This window comes from Carcharhinus amblyrhynchos, chromosome 13 (genome assembly GCF_965287045.1).
Source record: "Carcharhinus amblyrhynchos chromosome 13, sCarAmb.v2.hapA, whole genome shotgun sequence".
In the NCBI taxonomy this organism is placed as follows: Eukaryota; Metazoa; Chordata; class Chondrichthyes; order Carcharhiniformes; family Carcharhinidae; genus Carcharhinus; species Carcharhinus amblyrhynchos.
The window spans coordinates 38,257,151-38,281,201 of NC_137336.1; the positions used below are offsets into that span (position 1 = coordinate 38,257,151).

Below are 24,051 nucleotides of genomic sequence, written 5' to 3' on the forward strand. Positions count from 1 at the left end.
ATCAATATCATTCAGGACAATGCAGCCTTGGACAGCACCTTCAATATCCACTCCCCCGTCCACTGACTCAGTGGCAGCTGTGTGTACCAGCTACAAAATACACTGCAGGAACTCACCAAGGTTCCTTCGACAGCACCTTCCTACCATCTTGAATAACAAGGGCAGCAAATGTATGGGAACACCACCAGCACCATCAAGTTCACCTTCAAGCCACATATTATCCTGATTTGAAACAATATCCATAGAATCCCCACATTGCAGAAGGAGGCCAATTGGCTCATCAAGCCAGCACTGACCACTACTCCATGTATACTCCTGCTAATCCCCCTGACACTAGGGTCAATTTAGCATAGCCAATCAACCTAACTTGCACGTCTTTGGACTATGGGAGGAAACTGGACCACCGAAAGAAACTCATGTAGACACGGGGAGAATGTGCAAACTCCACACAGACAGTGACCCGAGTCCAGAATTAACCCGGTCCCCTGGTGCTATGAGGCAGCAGTGCTAATCACTATGCCATTCCTAGGTCAAAATCCTGGAACTCCTTTCCTAACAAAACTGTGCATGTATTTGCATAACATGGACTGCTGTGATTCAAGAAGGTGGTGCAATACTACCTTTTCAAGGGTAAATAGGGATGGGCAACAAATGTTGAAATAAAGTGTCATCCACATCCCAGAAGAAAATTTTAAAAAATCCTGAGATTGAAGATACAGAACTAGATTACACTGAACTTCAAAAATAATATTAATGATTTGAATTTAGTAATATAAAGAGGTTTCAACACCAGAAATAACTTTAATTTTTAAATGAAATCTAAAATAAATTGCATCAAATTCAGTTAGAAAATAATATCATTCAAGTACTTTGTTTGGCAATGATTGATTTTGTGTATCTGTTCTACATTTAAATGTAACATTTTATTTTTGCAATTATGCTATGTCTATGGTCCAGAATTTCTAAAACACAAAAATGATAATTCATGGAACAAGTGCTATTTTAAGCAGAAAACAAATCCCCCAGAACAAGCTTATGTTAATTATTTTGTGTGACTCATTAAAAACTGCACCTCCATGTTTGTTGCATCAGTGTAATATGATAAATACATATATATAATATATAGAATATACACATTCAACACTATAGGGGCAATCTTACCAAAAAACTTCTGGGAAGTGTCATTCTTGCCGGTAGAGGGATTGACAAGAGCCTAATCATGCCAGGAATTTGGCTGCTGAATGACAGGGGCACCATTGCACAGGTGCCCTGAGCTCCCAGTGCACTCTGTACAAGTGGGAAGTACACCCCCCCATCTCTTTGTCATGGCCCTGTCCCCATCATGAGCCTGCCTCTTCAGGCCCCAACCCTCCCTTTAGACTGGGGACCATTTTTATTCATTCCTAAGACATGGGCCTCGCTGGCTGGCTAGCATTTATTGCCCACCCCTAGTTGCCCTTGAGAAAGTGGTGGTGAGCTGTCTTCTTGAATCACTGCAGTTCACATGCAGTGGGTTGACCATTAGGGAGAGAATTCTCGTATTTTGACCTAGTGACTGTGAAGGAATGTCAGTATATTTCAAAGTCAGGATGGTGAGTGGCTTAGAGGGGAACTGGCAGGTGGCGGTGTTCCCATGTATCTGCTGCTCTTGTCCTTCTAGATGAAAGTGGTTCTGGGTTTGGAAGGTACTGTCTCAGGATCTTGGTGAATTGCTGCGGTGCATGTTGTAGATAGTACACACTCCTGCTACTGAGTGTTGGTGGTGGAGAGTGGATATTTGTAAATGTGGTACCAATCAAGCAGGCTGTTTTATCCTGGATGGTGTCAAGCTTCCTGAGTGTTGTTGCAGCTGCGTTCATCTGGTCAAGTGGGAACTATTCCATCACACTCCTGACTTGTGCCTTGAAGATGGTGGATAGGCGCTGGGGAATCAGGAAGTGAGTTTCTCACCGCAGTATTCCTAGCCTCTGGCCTGCTGTTGTACTTATTGTGTTTCTGTGGTGAGTCCATTTGAATTTCTGGTCAATAGCAAACCTAAGGATGTTGATAGTGGGGGATTCAGTGATGGTTACACCATTGAATGTCAAGGGCAGTGGTTAGAGTGTCTCTTATTGGTGATGATCATTGCCTAGCATTTGTGTGGCATGAATACTACTTGCCACTTGTCAACCTAAGTCTGGATATTGCCCATTTCTTGTTGTATTTAAACATGTTTAGCCCCTGATACCTATTGATTCCAGTTTTGCTAAGGCTCCTTGATGCCACATGCAGTCAAAAATGGCCTTGACATCAAGGGCTGTCACTTTCAACTCACCTCTGGAATTCAGCTCTTTCGTCCATGATTGGACCAAGGCTGAAATGAGGTCAGGAGCTGAGTGACCCTGGCGAAACCCAAACTGGGCATCACTGAGCAAGTTACTGCTGAGCAGATACTGGTTGATAGCATTGTCGATCACTCCTTCCATCACTTTACTGATGATTGACAGTAGACTGGGCGGCAATTGGCTGGGTTGGATTTGTCCTGCTTTTGTGTACAGGATATACCTGGGCAATTTTCTGCATTGTTGGGTAGATGCCAGTGGAAGAGTCATCATCCTCTCCTCGACTGGCAAGGTCGTTCAGGCAAATGAGCCCCAACAATTGCATCCGGGACTCACTCAACATATTAAAAAAAACTCATAAGTATTTCAATCAGCCTTACACTAGTAGAATGAGGCCGGTAACATTGCAAGTGGTGGAAACCGGTTCTGAACCTGGTTTTTGCCCTCTCGCCCAATCTTACCAGCTCGCCATGCCAACCAACTGGCATGACAAGCCAGTATGGTCACCTCTTTATATTTTAGATGAATATTATAAACAGGATGCCTCAGGAGTGCATAGTAATCTTGTAATTATATAGAGCATTGGTCAGGGTACAGAATTTGCTGTGAATGCCAAATGAATGTCACCCATTGTCTTGGGGGGATAAGTGTGTGAACTTCGAAGAGTTAAATTCATGAAGGATGAAAGAAAATATTTGCTTACTGAGAGGTTAGCTGGATTTTGAATTAACTGATCAAGAGAGTTAGTTACAGGAGATGTAACTTGGGATTCCAATGTAAAAATGTACAATTTTTCTCAAGAGAGGCACATTGGGTATAATTTTGCCATCTTTTTGGGAAGTATGATCTTGGACAGGAAAAATGGAGGTTAGCTCACTGGTGGCATTGGCAGGTTTTCCCATTGGATTTTAAACTGATACACCAAAAAATGTAGGGAGTAGGTTGCACAATGTCATGCTGGCGGGGCAGATTTTGGTTGAACCCACCCCACCAGTTACTTTGATCAGGGTACTGTTATTAAAGGACTCACTGAAATAAACAACCACCCCTTCCGTCACAGATTTCTGCCCCGCCTCACTGCCCCCTTACTCCCCCCATCCCATTGTGCCACCATGGGACTCGCCTCTTGGCACTGTCCCCAGTACTGCTGTGCTCATCTATGTGCCTCCTTAAAAACGGGAGTGGAAAATCACTCCCCATTATTTGTTACAGCTAATAAGACTGGAAAGGAGCCTAGACTGACTTGATCTCTTCCTGTCTTGAGATATTGCATGTTTTGATAAAGAGAGTTTGAATGATAAAGGTATGGAATGGGAGCAGTATTTTAAGCTTAGATGGATCTGGGCTTTGCACAAGTGCAAATAACGTCATGGTTGGTGCCTGCTGAGCTGAAATTCATTGTTGGCTTCATATCTCTGCAATCAATATACCTAAGACTCCCTCCACATTATTGAGGAATTCACTTCCTCAACCACCAATTAACCGTGGCTACTTTGTGTGTCATCTACCGGACACACTACAGCACCTTATCCCTTTGTCAGCACCTTCTAGATCCGTAACAGTGACAGCCAGATAAAATAAGGGGAATAGATGCATGGGAGCAACACCACCTGCCAGTTTCCCTACAAGACACATCCATGCTAACTTGGAAATAACTTGGAAACTACACTTCCTTCATGCTCATTGAGTGAAAACCCTGGGACTCTCTAACAGTGTTGCAGGTGTATCTACGCCACGTGAACTGCAGCAGTTCAAGAAGGTGAATCAGCACCACCTTTTCAAGGGCAAATATAGGTGGGCAATAAATTCTGGCCTTACCAGTGATGCTGACATCTCATAAAAGAATTAAATAAGAGCCTTCAATGGTAATTAGATGGTTACCCTGTAAGTTACTGGAGTGCCCAGGCATTGATCCATTTCCATTATTTAAGAGATATGAGTTTAAAACATGGAAGCAAGATTTGTTTAGGAAGAGTAAATTAAGCTTCATGGAGGTAGCTTTAAGAACATAGGAACTAGGAGCAGAAGTAGGTCAATCAGTCCTTTGAACCTGCTCCACTATTTAATCAGATCATGGCTAATCTCTTGCTGGTCTCAAATCCACCTGCCTACCTGTTCCCCATATCCCTCTAACCTCAAAAATATATCTATCTCCTTGAAACCACTTAATGATGCAGACTCCAACAGCGAGTTGCACTAATTCACCATCCTTCTAAACTCCAGCGAGCTGCTTAATCTCTCCTAATAGGTCAACCCCTTTATCTCCAGAGTCAATCTGGGGAATCTCCTCTGTATTGTTTCCAATGCCACCACGTCCTTCCTCTATTAAGGAAACCAAAACTGGACACAGTACTTCAGATCTGGCCTCATCAACACCCTATACAAATGCAACAACATTTCTCTACTTTTATACTCCTGTACTTTTGCAATAAATACTAACATTCCATTTGCCATTTTTATTACATGCCTACCTGCATACCAACTTTCTGTGATTCGTGAACAAAATGCTCAGATCCCTCTGCCCAGATGCATTTTGAAACTTTCCATTTAGATAATAATTTGTCTTTCTTTTTTTTTGACCAAAATGGATAACTGCACACTTATCCACATTAAACTCCACCTGTCAAATTTTGACCCATTCTCCTGGCCTATCCATAGCTGTCTGTAATGGGGAAGATGTAGATGTCCTCGTCGAGGTTGTGGCATAATGAGGCCAAAAATCATGAAGGCTGAAAAAGTACAAGGTAGGAATGATCAACTTGTTAATCTAATTCTCTGGAGTATGAACATCTTTTCACTTATTTACGAAAAGTCATGTAGGGGAGTATTGGAAAGGACTATTGAAACCAAGGGCTAGAACTTTTTAGTAAGCTGAACAATCATATTTTATGTAGAATGTACATTTCTTTAAGAAACATACTTGTTTTATGAAATATGTGGTACCAAATCTCCTAGTATTCAAATCCAAGTCACAGTCACCAAAGATGAGGCACCATTTACTGTATTAATGTAGCAGTATATTTTATAGCAATTTTAGCCACCATTTGATGCCTTGAACAATTCCAAAATAAATTATTTTCAGATGCACACATACATACATCACACAAATTTCTGTTTTAGTGTATACAGCTCAAACTGAGAACAGAGACCCCCATTCTACGGACGGCAGCACCATCCTGAGCCAGACTTCCGCTTATAGCACGAACCCAACAGCTCAGCATGAAGTCTCAAAGGATTCCTCCTTCCAACGTAAAAGTAAGTGATTGGTTAAAGTCCTGATTTTTCCTTCATTCTCGTCACTTGAAGACTCATGAAAATCACCAAATTTTTAAAATAAACATGGAATAAATAGAGTATTATGGGTTGGTGACTAGAATGCAGAAAAAGATCATTTGGGAATGACCTGCATGCCTTATTAATGACATGAAATGTTTTCCATGCCCCATTTGAGCATGTCTCTTACAATGTTTCCCTTGTATAACATTTCACAAAGCAAGACAGCTTCCTCAGAATTATTAAAGCATGTTGTAAAATAACACCTCTTCTTGACAAAACTTCTACAAACAATTGTAAATCTGAAACAGTTTTTGACTTTAGAATTATCAGCTGCCTGACATTTTAAAGAACAATTCTGAATTTCTTTGCTTCTTTCTTTTCTTCTCCATATAAGTGGATAGTTGCTACAATGAACATCAGCGAACAGTGAAAGACCAAAAAGAAAGGCTTGCATTTATATAGTGCCAATCATTTCTCGAAGCATTTGTCATGCAATGATTTCATTTGACGTGTAGCTGTGTCAGCAAATAACATCCATTTTGCACATAGCAAGATTACACAGACAGCAGTGAAATGACTTTATTTATGCTGTATGTGGGAAAACAAAATTGACCAGGTTACAAAGAGAATTCCCTCCCTTGCCCCAAATCATGTCACAGGATGTATTTTTCCATCAGAACAGGCAGATATCAGTTTAATGTCTCCTCTGAAGCAAAAGAATTCTAATAATAAAGCAGTCCTTTTGTGCTTTACTGGAAGGTCTGGTTCATGAATGAAGCTTGAATGCATGGTCTTTTGACTCGGGGGTGAGACTGAGACCACACTGACACTTAGTTTTACAATAATGCATGATTTTCTGTGTCACTCTATTGCATGGAGCAAGCTATAGCAAAATGGAGCTGAGCATCCAACAGTGTGGTTGAAAACAAGTAAAATTAACGTTATGTGTAATAAACTGTAATGTTAAAGAAGTAGCAGGTTTAATTATCCTGGTAATGAAAGAAATCCAGTGGTGCAGTTAGTATACTTGTTGCCATCCCATTTATTTTATTTGCAGTTATTCCATTGAGATTGTAGTAATTAATATCCCTTGAAATTAAAGTGGCTTGAAATTTTTGGAAAAGGCGAAGTGTTGTCCTAGGGTTAAGGTGCTAAACTGGGGGAAGGCTAAGTACAACCAGATTAGGCAGGATTTGGAGGCTGTTGTTAGAGAGAGGATGTTTGAGGGTAAATCCACATCCGGCATGTGGGATCCTTTTGAGGAGCTGTTGATTGGAGTGCAAGACAAGCATGTGACTATGAAAAGGAAGGACAGGAAAGGCAGGATTTGAGAATCATGGATGATCAGGGAAGTTACACAAGTCCAGTCAAAAAGAAAAAGGATGAGGTCTAGGCAACAAAAAACAGATGAAGCGCTTGGAGAATACAGGGAAATAGAAAAGAACTCCAGAAGTTAGGAGGGGGAAAAGGGATCACAAAATCTCCTTGGAAGGCAGGATTAAGGAGAATCCCAAGGCATTTTATATATATAACTGTTAGGAACAAGAGGGTAGTTACAGAAAGAGTTGGTCCACTCAAGGACAAAGGAGGGAAATTGTATGTAGAACCAAAGGCAGTAGGTGAGATCCTTAATGAGTACTATGCATTGGTATTCACAAAAAAGAGGGACACGTTGATTGATGGTGTCTCAGAGGGATATGTAAACCCTCTAGAGCAAGTCATCATTATGAGGGAGGAAGTGTTAGGTGTATTAAAAAGCATTAAGATAGACAAATCCCCAGGGCCAGATGGCACTTATCCCCAATTACTGAGGGAGACAAGAGAGGAAATCACTGGGCCTCTAACAGGAGTCCTTATTTCCTTGTTGGCCACACATGAGGTCCCAGAGGATTTGCTGATAGCCAGTGTTGTCCTGTTGTTTAAGGATGGTAGTACAGATGACCTGGGTAATTATAGGCCAGTGAACTTGACGTCAGTGAGAGTGAAATTGTTGGAGAAGAGTCTTAGGAATAGGATCTATACACATTAGAAATTGAATGGTCTTATTAGTGACAGACAGCATGGTTTTGTACAAAGCAGTTCATGTCTCTCTAATTTGATTGACTTTTTGAGGAAGTGACAAAAATGATTGAGGGAAGGGCCATGGATGTTGTCTACATGGACTTTAGTAAATCATTTGACAAGATCCCTCATGGCAGGAGCAAAAGGTTAAATCACACAGGATCAAGGATGAATTAGCTAGATGGATTCAGAACTGGCTTGGCCATAAAAGAAAGAGGTAGCGGCGGCAGGATGTTTTTCCAAATGGAGGTCTGTAACTAGCATTCCGCAGGGATCAGTGCTGGGACCTCTATTGTATGTAACATATATATAAATGACTTGGAAGAAAACGTAGCTGGTCTGATTAGCAAGTTTGAGGATGATATTAAGATTGCCAGAGTTGTGGATAGTAATGAAGATTGTCAGAGAATACAGCAGGATATAGATAGGTTATAAAATTTTCTGCAGAAATGGCAATGGAATTTAATCTGGACAAATACCAGGTGATGCATTTTGGTGGATCCACTTCAGGTGGTGGCTATAAAATAAATGGCAGAACCATCAGGGGCATAAACACTACACAGGGATCTGGGAGTACAGGTCCGCAGATCCTTAGAAGTGGCAGCACACAGGTGGAAAAAGTGGTCAAGAAAGCATATGGCATGTTTGCTTTCATCAGCTGGAGCATCAAGTATAAAAGTTGGCAAATTATATTACTGTTATATAAAATGTTAGGTCACAGTTGAAATACTGTGTCCAATTCTGGTCACCACACTACCAGAGGATGTGAAGTCTTTAGAGGGAGTACAGAAAAGGTTTACCCAGATGTTACCTGGAATAGAGGGTATTAGCTATGAGAAGAGATTGAATAAACTGGGATTGTTCTCCATGGAAAGATGAAGGCTGGAGGGCGATCTGATAGAAGTTTATAAAATTATGAGGGGCATAGATAAAGTGAACAGTTGGAAGTTTTCTCCAAGGGCAGAAATGACAATTACAAGGGGGCACAAGTTCAAGGCAAGGGTGGAAATGTGCACTAGAGATGTTCGGGGGCAAGTTTTTTACTTAGAGGTGGTGGGGGCCTGGAATGCACTGCCAAGTGAGGTGATTGAGACAACATTTAAGACTTATCTGAATAGATAGACACATGAACAGGTGGGAAATAGAGGGATACAGTTGGTTGGTCTAGATGGGGCAATGTGATCAGTGCTGGTATGGTAGGCCGAAGGACCTGCTCCTGTCCTTTACTGTTCTTTGTTCTTTGACATTTTTCAGAATCATCATTTTTATCAACCAAGTATAAATGTGATGTTTTTGAAATATTTTCGTCATCCTTAGGTTTCATCGCACTTCTATTTATTAAGATTTGAGACATATTACATTCTACCCTTTGTAAACTTGAAGCCATGCAAAATTCTGCTGCCTGTGTCCAAATGTACACCAAATATTGTTCACCCACCACCTCTGTCCTTGCTGACCTACACTGGCTCATGGTTCAGCAATGCTTCAATTTTAAAATTTAGCCTTTTTAAAAATCCCTTTTAGTCCTGGCCTTGTGGGCATCCCCAAATTCTGTTGCTCCACCATTGGTGGTCATACGTTCAGCTTGTAAGGCTCTTAAACTCTGGAATTACCTCTCTGAATCTCTCTGCCTCTTATCCTGAAAGGCACTCCTTAAAACCTATCTCCTTGATCGGGTTTTTGATCATCTACCCTAATATCATCTTCTGGGCCTCACCATGTTTAATTTTAGACTGGCTCTGGAATCCACTGAGTGTATCGTGCGGCAATAACATTTAACTCTGAGGAGTTCTCTTAAATGTAAACAATTGGGACTATCACATGGGTTATGTGATCTGGCTTGTCTGATGGCATGCTGCATTTTGTGCTGCTCATTTTAAGTGTGACTCAGAGACTGCATTTGCTACAGAGGGCTTGATTAAACGCTAAGCAGGTCCCAAGCATGATTTCACACAAAAGCTGAGGTGTGGAGAGGCTTGGGACCTGAACTGGGCGGGTGATTTTTTTCAAGGAAAATGATGATTTGGCCTGCAGCAAAATAAAATTTACCTCCTGCATTTTAAGTACATTGGATGATTGGCTTTGCTGGGCTTATTCCAGCCAATGGTCCATTCAAATTAAGGGAAGAAAGTCTGATCAGATGATTTGGCATGGTCTCCCTCCCTTCTTTTCCACCCCCCCCCCCCCCCCCCGCCTGCGAGCTTTCGGCACGTGTGCTTCTGCATCACGGGGCAGCTCCAGCCTATTTTTATGCTAGTCTTACAAAGTGGGACCTAATATTTCCACTCATTGCCTGCTGCTCCAGGGTAGATGTGAAGAATCTTTTCAGGATTGTCAGCCTGCAATCTCTTTTTTTTCCTGTAATAGAATCATTGTGCTCCAGTTTACCTTTGATGACACTGGTGTCCTACATTTGGGAAAAATTTCAGCAGATACATCAGCTGCCTCTCAGTTACAAGCTCAGCTATTTTAAAACAGGAGTCGATGGCCTAGATTATCTGACTGTAACGCCAATGATATTGCAATCAGAAAATCTAGGCTTATGTCTCCAGCACAGGACATCTGTACAAGAATAAAAGAATTCCACCTCTAAATATCCAAAATCTGTTTCTCACAAGACTACAGCCTGTTGTTTCTGCAAAGATACCACCTGACCTGTAAGCCTTTTCCCCAAATTGACTCGATGGCCAGTGCTTGCATTATGCAAATTCAGAACGTTAATGTCATCATAAAACTAGGCCACATTTAAGAACTGGGACTATAGGCAATCTTCAGATTCTAAGGCTCAGAATCCAGAGTCAGGAAAGTGTAGGGCCTTGGGGTTTCATGGTGGTGAGGGGGAATAAAGCCTATGGAGGTGGGGAGAGGGGAATAGGGGTCTTGATAGAAAGGTCAAGGGGCAAAGGAATACCGGGTGGACAAGGTGGTGTCAGACTTTACGGGGCAAGTGGAGTGACCATAAGACATAGGAGCAGAATTAGGCTACTTGGCTCATCGCGTCTGCTCTGCCATTCAACTATGGCTGATTTTTTTCTGATCCCCATTTTCCTGCTTTTTCGCCATAACCCCTCATCTCCTTATTAATCAAGAATCTACCTATCTCTTTCTTAAAAACACTCAATGACCTGTCTTCCACAGCCTTCTGTGGCAACGAGTTCCACAGATTCACCACACTCTGGCTGAAGAAATTCCTCCTCATTTTTGTTTTAAAGATTGTCCCTTTAGCCTAAGGTTGAGTGAAGGGAGTTCTGATGCAGAGAGGCAATCCACAGCCCTTTCCTACTTGGGGACCAAGCAGGCTGGGCTTCTGCCCTGTCCCTGGATTCCTCCCACCAGCCTAAAAATTGAGGCTAAGTGGGAAGTAGTCCTTTGGTAGTCAACAATTGGTCACTTGGAAGCCTCAATTGGGCAAGGGTGAGAGGGCTTCTCTTGGCCTCACTACCCCATGTAAAAATTAGGTTGAGAGTGGGCATATTGTGGTGAGATGACCACCCAGGGAATTTTATGAGCTCCACCACCTATGTGAAACATGGCCTGGTGTGACTGAGGAGCCCTGTTCTGACATGACGGTCTCTGCTCCATTTGCTACAGAGCAAGACATGGGCTGAGGAGTTGCATGATCCGCTGGTTTCTGCTTTCTCCGGGCCGTCTTAACCAGCTGAGCATTTTTCTGCTAGCATTTTTCTGCTAACATTTTCCAGTGCCTTTCCAAGCAGTCCACCTCCAGTGGTCACAACAATTTGCAAGAGTCTCTCAGTTAGCTGTCAATTTCTGCCATCTTTATATCTCGCCTGTAGGTGTCCTTGTGGACTAGGTGTGGACACCCAGGAGGTCAGTTCCACCACATACAAGGTCTATGGATTGACGGCTGTCATTCATCCGTCTAATATGACCAAGTCAGTGCAGACACTGTGGCTTAGCAATACATGTATGCTGACGGAATTAGCGTATTCCAGCACCTCTTGAGTTGATGATTGTGTCCTGCCAAAGGTTGCTGAGGATACATCTGGGACTGCAAAGGTGCAAACTTTTCAGCTTTTTCTTGTGTCTGAGTGTGTTGAAGACATAAGCTTGGTAGACTCGCAGTTTGGTATTTTTAGTCAGATTGCCGTTATTCAACACTCTTTTACTCAGCTTAGACAAAACAGCTGTAGATTTTGTGATGCATTTGATTCTGCTGCAGTGGGGTTGAGAACTCTGGTCTGTGTCAATTGCAAGTTCTGAAAATGGACTGGAATTTGAGATAGATGTATCCAGCCAGGATCTACAGTCTGACGAGGACAGCATGGGCAAATACTTTTCTTGTAATATTGAGCAGGCAGATGCTGTGATAGTTGTTGCAATTGCTGTGATCATTTTAGTTCTTGTGAATGGTCACAATCTTTGCATCACACATTTTATGCCCCCTTCATTCAACAGCAACTGAGAAGTTTGTGCAGATACTGCAGAAATGCCTGTTTCCTATGCTTGTTGAGTTCAGGTAGTATAACCACAGCACCTGGCACTTTGCTCAGCTCCTCCGTTGTAGGTTCAGTATCCAGCTTGACCATGACGGGCAGACTTTCTGTGGTGTCTGGAGGTTCCTTGGTGACAGGTGTTCTGGAGTTCCAACATATAACAAGATGTGCCCTCCACAGGACTGGTGCATCCTGCTGAGCCTCTATTGATTTAACTGCTCCCCCTCATATATCTGCAGCATCTCATATCATTCCAAGTAGAGAAGTTCCTTGCAGACTCCATGTAATTCCAAAGATAGTTGACTTCATTGAACATACATTATCTGTATCCCAATGACATCTAGTACACTAGGCTTATTTCCACATTGGCAGATTCTACAGATCTGCTTAACTAGGGCATGAAGATCCTAGCTAACTGATAACTCAGATGGAATTCTAGCATTGTAGTGGCAAATTCCCAATTATTACATGCAGTAAAGTACAGTTGTGTCACCTGAAAATCATGCATTGAATATATTTGCACCACTGAGCACAAATTCTATTTATTCCCTGAAAACAAGCATTGGAATGGTCACAGCCAGGCAAAACTTCTATAGTGTACTTGGTCCTGTCAACAAATCTAGCTCATCCAGGCTGGGCATTCTGTGAGTAATTTAAAGAGCTCCCACAACATCCAGCCCACTGCAGTTTACTAGCTAGCACAAAGAAAATGCATCCTTCTGTGTGAACATTTTTATAGAGCAGTGATGTATTAGTTAGATTGAGTGATCAGTCTCAGGTGAAGGTTTGATAAATTCTTGGTTGATTTTGGCCTTTTCTATGGGTCGACATGATAGCCCTTCCTCATAAACACAACAGCAGGGTAACATGGGAGTGACAACATAACCATAAGGTAGCAAGAAAGATAGTTTCTAAAGTCGACAACAGTAAAAGTATTGGATGATGGTGAGGTCAGCACATCGGAATGCATACTGTTGACTACTGATGCAGCAACATTCAACTTATCACTGTACAAATTGATTTTGTTCTCAATTAAACAACCATACTTATCTAATAAAATTTAAATTAACACTTATTTTGAGTCTGTAAACTAAACTATCAGGCTGTGTAATATTGGGGTTCTTTTAACCAGACGAGTTTGTGGATTTGGGTGCAGCCAGGGAGTGAAAAAACCAACAAAATTGACATCACGTGGGCGTGGTTTGAATATTCAGTGAGGGGTGGTCATGTGCTGGGGAGACTCGTTCATATTAAAATGTATTTAAATTATGTTCCTACCCTTTGTGGCAAGAGTCTCGATTCCTGATTTTTGTGGGATTTGTGCCCACATTGCCATTTACACTCATGGGGGGCGGAGGCTCATAATTCCACCCACTGTTTGAGCATAACCTCCCTGCCATTGTGTTCTATGCCTCAGCAAATAAAGGAAAGTCTCTGACATGCCTTCTTAATCACCTTATCTCCTTGTTCTGCTAACCATTAGGAATCTATAGACATGTGCCCTGCTATGCTTTTTAGTGCCTTACCATTTATTGTGGATTCCCTTGCCTTGTTTGTCATTACCAAATATATTACCTCACCCTTCTCCAGATTAAGTTCCCTTTGTCACATTTCTGTCCACCTCATAAGTCCACTGACATCTTCTTGGAATCTATAGCTTTCTTCATATCTATTACACAACCAATCTTTGTGACACCTACAAACAAGTTAATCATATCTATTGTATTTAAGACTCAGATTGACTATATATTGCGAGAATCAAGGAATCTCCAATCAGAGGATCATAGAATAGTTACAACATAAATAAGAAAGCCCATTTGGTTCTTTAGTCCCAACTGGCTCTGTACTGGGTTAATCCAACTCCCCTGTCTTTCCTCATAGCCCTGAAAACGTTTTCTCTTTTGATAATTACTCAATTACCTTCTGAAAGCCACAATTGAATCTACCTCTACCACTCTCTGACGAATGCATTCCAAATTTTAACAATGTGCTGCATTAAATAATTTTTCCTCGTGTCATCTCTTGTACTTTGTCAACCACTTTAAATTGATGCCCTCTGGTTCTTAACCTTTCCACAAATGGAACAGTTCCTCCCTAATGTACTTTGTCCAGATCCAATCTATCCTCATGACTGAAGTCTCTCATCACCAGAATAACAATTATTGTGAATCTATCACTGACCTTTTAGAACCCCACTAAAAACAGCCTTCTCATCACAAAAGCACCTTTTTTGATACAAAAGAATAAACAGCAGAAACTTAGCAGCAGAGCATTTTCTCAAACACTCAATGTGCATACCCTTACAATGCTCAAAGTTCTTCTCATCCTTTTGCTCATGCTCCAACGTGGAACCCCTTGCCTTCGGCAGAGTTAGAAGCAGGCCACTTTGATCCATGATCTGACAGCTGAGGTGCTTTTGGCCAATGGATGTGGATCCCACAAGTGCCCTGTCAATGGCTGCACTACCTACATCTGTGCAGGGACACACTTCGCCATTCAAGATGAGGCAGCTTGTTAGGAGATGACGGAGGGTGGAGCCTGTTTTTGAGAAATGGAAATGCCTTATTTGGAGTGCACTTCCATATCTCCTGTTTCATTCAATCGTATTCTGGTCCAGCTACATTTCTTTGCTACCATCATACTAGAGAGCACTTTGGTACAAATGAATGCAACTCTAAGATGAAGGCCAAGTGTTTGTCCTCATATTTAAGGTGGTGGGCATATTACTTACATATTGCCTGCGTGGTCAAAGAGTGCATGGATTCATTTGATTGGAGCGCATGACGTTCCACTGAGCTGGTCAGTCTATCCATAGAAGAATACATTATCACAGTACTCTGTGACTTTAAGCCACCCGTAGTCATAGAGGTTTATAGCATGGAAACAGGCTCTTCAGTCCAACTTGCCCATGCCACCCTTTTATTAACCACAAAGCTAGTCCCAATTGCCTGCATTTGACCCATATCCCTCTACACCCATCTTCTCCATGTAACTGTCTCAATGCTTTTTAGAAGACAAAATTGTCCATGCCTCTACAACTTCCTCTGGTAGCTCGTTCCAGACACTCACCACCATCTGTGTGAAAAAATTGCACCTCTGGACCCTTTTGTATCTCTCCCTGTCATCTTAAACCTATGCCCTCTAGTTTTAGACTCTCCTACCTTTGGGGAAAGATGTTGACCATCTAGCTTATCTGTACCCTTTATTATTTTCTAGACCTCTATAAGATCACCCCGAAACCTCCTATCCCCCAGGGAAAAAAACTCCAGTCTATCCAGCTTCTCCTTGTATCTCAAAATTATCAAGTCCTGGTAGCATCCTAATAAATCTTTTTTCCACTTATTCTAGTTTAATAATATCCTTTCTATAATAGGGTGACCAGAACTGAACACAGGATTCCAAGTGTGGTCTTACCAATGTCTTGTACAACTTCAACAAGACATCCCAACTCGTGTATTCAGTGTTCTGACCAATGAAACCAAGTATACCAAATGCCTTCTTCACAATACTGTCCACCTGTGACTCTACTTTCAGGGAGCTATGAACCTGTACCCGTCGATCTCTTTGTTCTATAACTCTCCCCAGTGACCTACCAATAAGTTCTGCCTTGGTTTGATCTACCAAATATATCACCTTGCATTTATCTAAATTAAACTCCACCTGCTATTCATCAGCCCACTGGCCTAATTGATCAAGATTCCTTTGCAATCTTAGATAACTTTCTTCACTGTCCACTATGCCACCAATCTTGGTGTAATCTGCAAACTTACTAACTATGCCTCCTAAATTCTCATTTATTAGTATAAGTGGCAAGTAACCAGTAGTGATCCCTGAGGCACATTGCTGATCAGAAACCTCCAGGTTGAAAAACAACCTTCTACTAACACCCTCTGTCTTCTGTCATCAAGCCAATTTTGTGTCCAATTGGCTACCTCACCCTGGATTCCATGAGATTTAACCTTATGCACCAACCTACCATGCAGCACCTTCTCAAAGGCCTTGCTAAAGACGATGTGGACAACATTTATGGATGATGTGATGAAATACACTTGAGAAGGCACAGTAAGATGGTGGGATGATATGCAAAGCAGGGTGTTTGAACTGGACTTCACTATTCTCTCTGCACTTGATATCAGTGTGTTTGGAAGACCTGTCAGTGCATTGCACATTGCTGTTACTCAATGACTCCTTTACCGTGGGTGGCCCCCATAGGGATAGCATCTATGTGCAACCATGCACTGTTTGGAGAAGTTGCACTCACCAATAATTGCTGGATACTGTTGTGATTGTTCAGAGTTAATTGCAAGTCGAAGTGAAAACCCAACTATCTGCCTTACTTGTCCCATCGATGTGAGAGTATCTTGAGCTATGCTTCTTGTGACGGTGTATCATCAGGAGGATTCAGCTTTTCTAAGAAATGGACATCCACGATCTCCAATCAATTCTGTGTCAGAAATAAGGTATGTATTAGTGCTGGCGAAGTGAAATGTTGCAAGTTATCAAAATGAATATTATTACACTTCACTTACTGTTGAAATCAAGTCAATATGACTGAGTGCCTTTTGACATGCAAGCAGCTAATATATATGGATGCCATGTAGCTGGGAGATCCCCATCTCCCAAACTCAGTCGGCAACTTTGATTATTGATAGGGCTGTCACTTCTGCACTTGTGGACTAGGAATAGTGTTGAGACCTGCCTCCTGGCCTTATATTCTGTGCTGTCTTTTCCTGAAACAAGGGGAGGAACAGCATGTAGTTCATGCATTGGATGTAATGCATTTGGTCAGAGTGACTAGAAGGGAGAGGTATGAAATTGCAAAAGGATGAGGGTGATTGAGAGTGATAGATAGATAGATATATGTGCCTAAAAGAGAAGCTGGTTAAGCAAGTAAATGTATATAAGTGATGGAATAGACTTAAGAAAACAGAGTGAGATGGTGGGATGATATGCAAAGCAGGATGTTGGTGAAGGTGCAACAGTACTTATCCAGCTTGCTTACGAGATTTAAGTGCTTTCTGTATTATACTGAATCCAGCAGTACACTCATGCTGACCACCGCCTTAGTCAATGCCAGCCTCCATTTCTTGGTGTCACAACAAGCTTCTTCCTCCAATTTCTAGAATAGTGATCTTTGTGGCTTTCTTCTGCTACTGGAAATTCATCAAGCAATGTATTGACAAATTATTTGCAGCAAGTTATTTGCCCATCTGAAATCCATTTTTTAACAGCCACTTTCTATGTTTCAAACTCAAATTCCTCTGAATTCTACCCAAATGCAAAATACTGAAGATGGTTGAAATCTGTAATAAAAATAAAGAACAGTGGAAATATCCAGCAGGTCAGGCAACATCAGTGAAGAGAAACAGAGTTAGGTTTCAGGTCAGTTGACCTTTCACCAGAACAGACCAACCAGCACAGGGGATGATGGTTGAATGGGAATTGGTGAGAGTCTGGACACAGGTAAGTGTTTTGGATGACCTCAAGTTTACAGAGGGTAGAATGTGGAAGGCTGCCTCACAGTGCTTGGGAATAATCAAGTCTAAAGTAACAGAGGCATGGATGTGGGTTTCAGCAGCAGATGAGCTGAAGCAGCCATGGAGTCAGATGGTGTTACAGAGGTGGAAACCTGCAGTTTTGGGAATGATGTGGATATGTGGTCAGGGTAATCCTTGGGTCAAATATTATACCAAGGTTTAAAATGTTCTGTATCTGTCTTACGTGGTTTGAGGGAGAGGAATGCAGTTGGTAATTAGGGAACAGAATTTGTGCAGGGACCACAGGCAATGGCTTTGGTCTTCCCAAGATTTATTTGGAGGAAATTTCTGCACTTCCATTATTACAATTTAGAGACAACGGAGAAATCAAGAGAGGTAGTCGCAATGTAATACTGGGTACCATCAGCACATGTGGAAATAAATGCTGTATCTGGGGATGAGGTTGCTGATCAAGGGCAAATGTAAATGAGGAATAGAAGGGGATGAACAATAGATCCTTTTGGGCTCCTGAAACAACAGTGACAGTGGGAAGATAAACCATTTGTGCTGATTCTCTGGAAAGCAGGATGAGAAACAATAGAATTTATTATTGATTCTTACTGAGACAGAGTTGACAGAGAAAGCAGAGGTTTCAATGCATTGAATGCAGCTGATCCAATGAGAAAGCAAGTTGTAGGAGTCCTGATGTTTCTTATTTCAAACTGTCAGTCTTAGTATGAGTGGGCAGATAGTTCCTGATGTGATATTCAGCAAGTGTGCAGAATAGATTTGTTTAAGAAAGGTCAGGGCATACTGATTTCAGTACTATAATAAGGCAGAGCATCCAACCTAAACAGCATTGCATACTGTGCTGCTGTTTATGTGATTGGTACTGTAGCACAGTTTTGTGGGTGCTGGATGCAGCAGTGTGCCTGTACTCATGGTTTTGAGTTAAAAATTCAATTTTCAAAAGAAATGTGTAACTTAACCACAGTGCATATATGCATAATGCAGATTGGTGCACAGCAAGGATTCCATCCTCACACCTGGTCACAGTCCACTTGCACAGGTCAGTCTGCAATGGCAGTCGTGTGATATGGGCTTCAATAAGCACTGCATTTTTCATCTACATCTTTCAAGTACCTTCTGTTTGTGCATCTTGTTGCACACACAAGGAGTACATGAGTCATTGCAAAGTAATGCATCAATGTGTGGAATTAAGCCCTGCTTTCAGATCTATTGACTGCCAAAATGTGGGACAATATCACATATTCATATACGGTTTGCCCCCATGATTTTCTTACCTGCCATTTTAACCAATTATTGAAGTTAAGTTATTCCTTGTGAGCATGTATATATGTACATTGTGCATGTAATTAGGCATGGAATGTTAAAGCGCAAGCAGAGGTGGGTTGGGTCCCAAACGCTTTTAAGGAGGCTGCATACATACTTTTTAACTCAGTTTTATTTTAATGTATATGATTACCTGCAGGAATCCTGGCAGCCAAAAAGAGGGAAAAATGCCTGGTTCCATGAGAAAAAAATGCTTGTATTGCATTGCTGGTGAGACAACTGGAGCAGGAATGCATGCCCTAGCTTATCAAGCTTATTCGCATATCTATCAATCTGAACGGCGGGAAATCTATTGCAAGCATTTAATGGGAATCTTGCTGTTAAATTTAACAGATTATAGGAAGTCTTTAATGCTATGTTTACAGTCCAAAAATCCTCTTTTAGCAACCAACTCCATGCACTATCCAACCTTGCTCTCTTCCTGACCTTGAGTAAATATCAAGTGCAGTGTTACAACTGGAATTATATTTTGAGTTACTGTACAAATCAGATGACAATTACCACAGTAGCATTCTGATCCACTGAAATTTGTCAATGATTAGTGACTTTGTTATTTACTTCTTGACAATTAAGTGACAATTGGTTTTCAATTGATCTGGCTAAATAAAGGTTACATAAATAAATAAATTTAGATATGGGTGTTATGGTTAAACCAACAATTATTATCATCTCTAGCTACCTTTCAGAATGTGTTTGCATCTTCTTGAACTACTGCAGCCTATGAGGTGAATACAACAGTCTATGAGGTGAAGAAAGTAGGAAGTGCTAGAATTTTGACCAAGAAGGGACAGCGATGCATGTTTCAATCAGGATGCTGTGTTACTGGAACAGGAAATTGGAGTTATTGGTGTGCCCAATTGCCCGCTGCCATGTTCTTTCAGATAATGGAGCTTGTGTGTTTTGAATTTGCTTGTCTATCAAGGCTTTGTGACTTGGATCTGTACACTCTGCAGCCACAAAATGGCTGGATGGTCTAATAATGAAGTGGGCTGCTTTCACCTGGATGGTGTTGAGATTCCTGAGTGTTACTGGAGCTGCAGTAATCCAGGCATATAGAGAATACTCCATCATATTCCTCAATTATGTCTTATAGATAGCAGAAAAGCTTCAGGTAGTCGAGAGGTGAGCAATTCATCACAGAATGCTTAGCTTCTGACCTGTTGTGGCCACAGGATTTATATGGCTGATCCTGTGAGTTCCTGGCCAGTCGAGACCAGAGCTTATTGCTTTCATGGAGATTCAGCCATTCAATATTATGTGGAGGTGGTGAGGGTTACAGATGGTTATGCTCTGGCACCCATAAATCTTATTTGCAAGTCATTTACAAGCCCAAGCTTGTATGTTGTCTATGTCTTGCTGCATGAGGGACTGCTTCATTATCTGAGAAATTGTGAAGAAAATGATCAGTGCAATAATTGGCAAACAACCCCACTTCTGACTTCATGATGACATGCATGAGTCAACTTTATGTCCTCTGGTTGGGATATTAGACATTGTTACCTGTCCATCCAAACTATTAATCTTAATATATTAAGGACTGACTAATTCACATTCATATTCAGGAAAATAAGGGATCAAGAGGCAAAACAGTGATAACATAAGAAGCAGCAGTGTATACCAAAGGTAGCATAAAAATATTGAACTTCATTTTAACTTCTCTTAATTGGCAGAAATCAGGCAGTGGGCAGTTAAAGTTGAGTGGCAGTTTACTCACTCCCTTCCCACTCCGATCTGGTCAACTCCAACACTAAATTATAAGCAACAAGAATGCTGCCCAAAGATAGCATTGTCCCATGTGCAAATTCAGCTCTGATAAGGTTAGAAGGGACCTGGCATGACAGGCTACTTTTAAGACAAGGAAGAGCAGAAATCACTTCCATCAAGTGAATCACCACCAATATCTCCAAAGATCTGTCAGCACTTTGAACTATTCATAACTTTAGGACTGCTTGACATTTTAATTGCCACTCTGCAGAACTCTGGGCGTCCTTCTAAAAGGGTGCAACATTGAAATCACCTCCATCCTAGTGGCTGGGAACCTATCAGAAACAATATTACCACTCTATGTATATTGTGAAAACACCAGAAAGAAAGTTAGGGTAATTCAGCTGTAGTGACAAAAAGCAAAGGTGTTAGCCATGGCTATCTGCTAATTCATCAGTGGAAGACAAATTCAGATTACGGTTTCTTATGTTTAAATGTCCTGTACCATAAGTATACTGACCATTCATTTTTGTAACAGAAAATAATAGATTACCTGAAAAACTGCAGGTCATTTGTTGATTGGAGTAGGCAGTCACCTGAAAGAAGCAAAGGTCCAGACATGTGGAGTTAGTGGCCAGGAACAGTGTGGATTAAATGATTGCCACCCCCACCTCCCACTCCTGGAAAAAAGAAACTGAGGGCAGAGGATAGACAATAGGGGAACTTTCTTGGAGCTGCAGAAAATGGGAAGTGGTGTCCCACTAAAGAACTGTATTGAGACCACTGTTGTCTGACATCACGTAAATGATTTGGATTCTGAAATTGGAGGTGTGGTGTTAAAATTTGTCGATAATACCAAATTATGTGGCATAGCTAATAAGGTGGAAGATTGCACTAAAATCCAGGGAGACATTTTGGCAGAAGAAATAAGGAGCACATTTATTCCTTGTAAGGTATGAAGTTTAAATGGAATAGAGGAACAAATATATTGGTACAATAGATACATATGTTATTGAATGTAGTAACACAATTTTGATAAGTCCATGAAGAGTGAAAACAAATATAAAAGTGGGAAAACTGACACCAACCCAGCTTCAACATTCCCACTTCCAGTTTTAACTGGGATGCGTTGGGGATTGGGCACCTAATCTGCCCTGTAGAGGCTGGTTGGTCATTAATAAGGCTGCATGCCTAAGATTTTATCTCTGTTGCAGATTTAACGCTGGCCAGCCGGGTTTCCCGAACCTCGGGAAATCCGAAAGGTGAAGGGAGGCGAGAACGGCTGGATGGAACAGGTAAGTGCCTTTCCAGCACTTCTTATGGGTCAAGAGGAGCAGGAGTGCTTCCTCCAGCCCACTAAGCTTACCTGTTTCCATTCCCTTGATCAGATACCCATCCCCAACATCACCCTGCATGGTCACCCTCTCCCCCGTGCCTGACATTTCCCCAACAACCCCCACCCACCCCACTCCACTCATATAACCCACCACACCTAATGTCCAACTCTATACTTTACACTTGGCAGGATCACTGATGGCCACAAAAACTATTCCTCCACAATCCCCTCCTTTTCCTCCTTCCCTTTTCCTTCCCACTCTCAATTATTATTGAGTTGAATTGATAGACCTCTTTAAAATTATGAAGCGTTTCAATTCAGTGGATGTGGCAGAACTGCTCTAATTATAGGTAAGTCCAGAACAAGAAGGAATAAATGGAACATCTCCACTAACGTCAAATGTGAAAATTAGGAGAAAGTTATTTGCACAAAGAATACTGAAAACATGGAACTCGTTGTCACATGAAATAATTGAACCAAATAACATACGTGCTTTTAAGGAGAGCCTTAATGCGTACATTAAAGGGAAAAGAATTAAATAGGGTAGGAAGGAGTGATTAGAAAGGGTGGAGCTTGTGTGAAGTATGAATGCTGGCAGAGATCAGTTGAACCAAATGATCAATTTCTGTGCTGTCAGTTCTATATAGTTTTATGCTTGAATCATTTTACTTTATCTGTACTTTAAGTGTGATATTGCATATTTAATTGAAAATACTACCAAGTAATAGGAAAATCACTGTTGAAGCATTTAAGTGCATTATGAATGTTAGTGAAGATATAAATTCAAGTGCAGTAAAATATCTTTGGCTAATTTTTTTCTTTGCTTTTAGATACAGGGTTACAGATTTTAACATCATATCAATTTACAAAGGTTTTTAACTTGCATATATTTGTGGGAAATGACTGGTTTCCAAGTTAGATGTTTAGAATATATTAATACCTATTAACAATCACCAATAACCACAAACAAATAAATATTAATTGCAAGGCAACGTTTATGATTACCTGGCAAAATTTTCATCTCTGTCATTGTATGTTGAAAGATTATTGAAAAAATGTATGTGTAATCTAATTCAGTATTATGAATTGTAGAAATAGGTAGTTATTTCACAGATATCAAAACTATTAGAAAGAAACAATACGTGGGTATAGTTGTATAAAAACTGTCTTAAGTGCGCTACTGGAGCTAAAGCAGATAAATGGAGTTCAGATACAGATTAGCCATGGTCTAATTAGATGTTGGAGCAGTTTTCGCAGTCTGACTGCCTATTCATATTTTCCTTGTATGTATTTTCTGAAATTTTTTTTTCTGGATAAATGATCAGCCAGACGTAATATAGCATCACCTGTTGTGTTTGTTCAGAAACAGTTTATACACCTTTTCCTAAGTTAATTTTCCTAACAAGCACCTCTGGCATGGACAAATTTTCCTAAATCAATGCACATGCTATATTATTTGTCCACATGAATTGAGATAGGATTGTTCTGAGCACCATTGCATACCCATGGTGACCTTAGACTGAATGTCCATCAATTTGTTCGAAACCTTTGTTGACTGGTTGGCACTTTTAAGCACTTTCTGTCTTGCAAACAAATCACTGCTTAATGCTCAATGCATGCATTGACTGAACGACTTGTTTGCATTACTGGTGCTGTCAATCTTTAGTGGCTTTTATTCTGATCAGTGTTCAATTTATGCTCAGTTTCAGTCTTCTGGCCAGATTTAAAATTGGGCCATAGCCAGGTTTGTTCACCCATTTTTTCAAAATATGCCTGCAACCTTCAACTTACTCCATCTTGCAACCCTCCATTTTTATCATCAGCCAACTTAAGTTGCATAATTTCCAACATGGTCTATTTAAATCAGGTGTCCCATGTATTTCTACATTTTGCTCCAACCTCCCTCTCCCCAATCTAGCACAGTCATGTGTCCCATGGTGCTGAGGGCGTTCTTACCCTTAGTCGTACAGCGTGGATTCCTATATCTGCCTTTTCCTACACTTCTGAATGATCAGCCAGCTGTAATTCTCGTAGGGTAGTCTCCCCCAGGTGGGGCAGGAAATTCT

General features: G+C 41.1%; 1 protein-coding gene across 4 annotated transcripts in view; it reads left to right on the top strand.

Moving 5' to 3' along the window:
- Positions 1-24,051, top strand: part of ppp3ca (protein phosphatase 3, catalytic subunit, alpha isozyme) — a 325,439-nt gene that overhangs the window by 109,690 nt on the left and 191,698 nt on the right. Inside the window, exons 2-3 of one of the 4 annotated variants that reach the window (XM_080201555.1) lie at positions 5,442-5,576; positions 21,864-21,944. The exons of 1 other annotated variant lie outside the window; for it this stretch is intronic. In XM_080201555.1, coding sequence (XP_080057681.1) covers positions 5,442-5,576; positions 21,864-21,944 — 216 coding nt within the window. The remainder of the gene's footprint in view (positions 1-5,441; positions 5,577-21,863; positions 21,945-24,051) is intronic. 2 more of the 4 variants (XM_080201556.1, XM_080201557.1) reach the window with 2 other exon arrangements.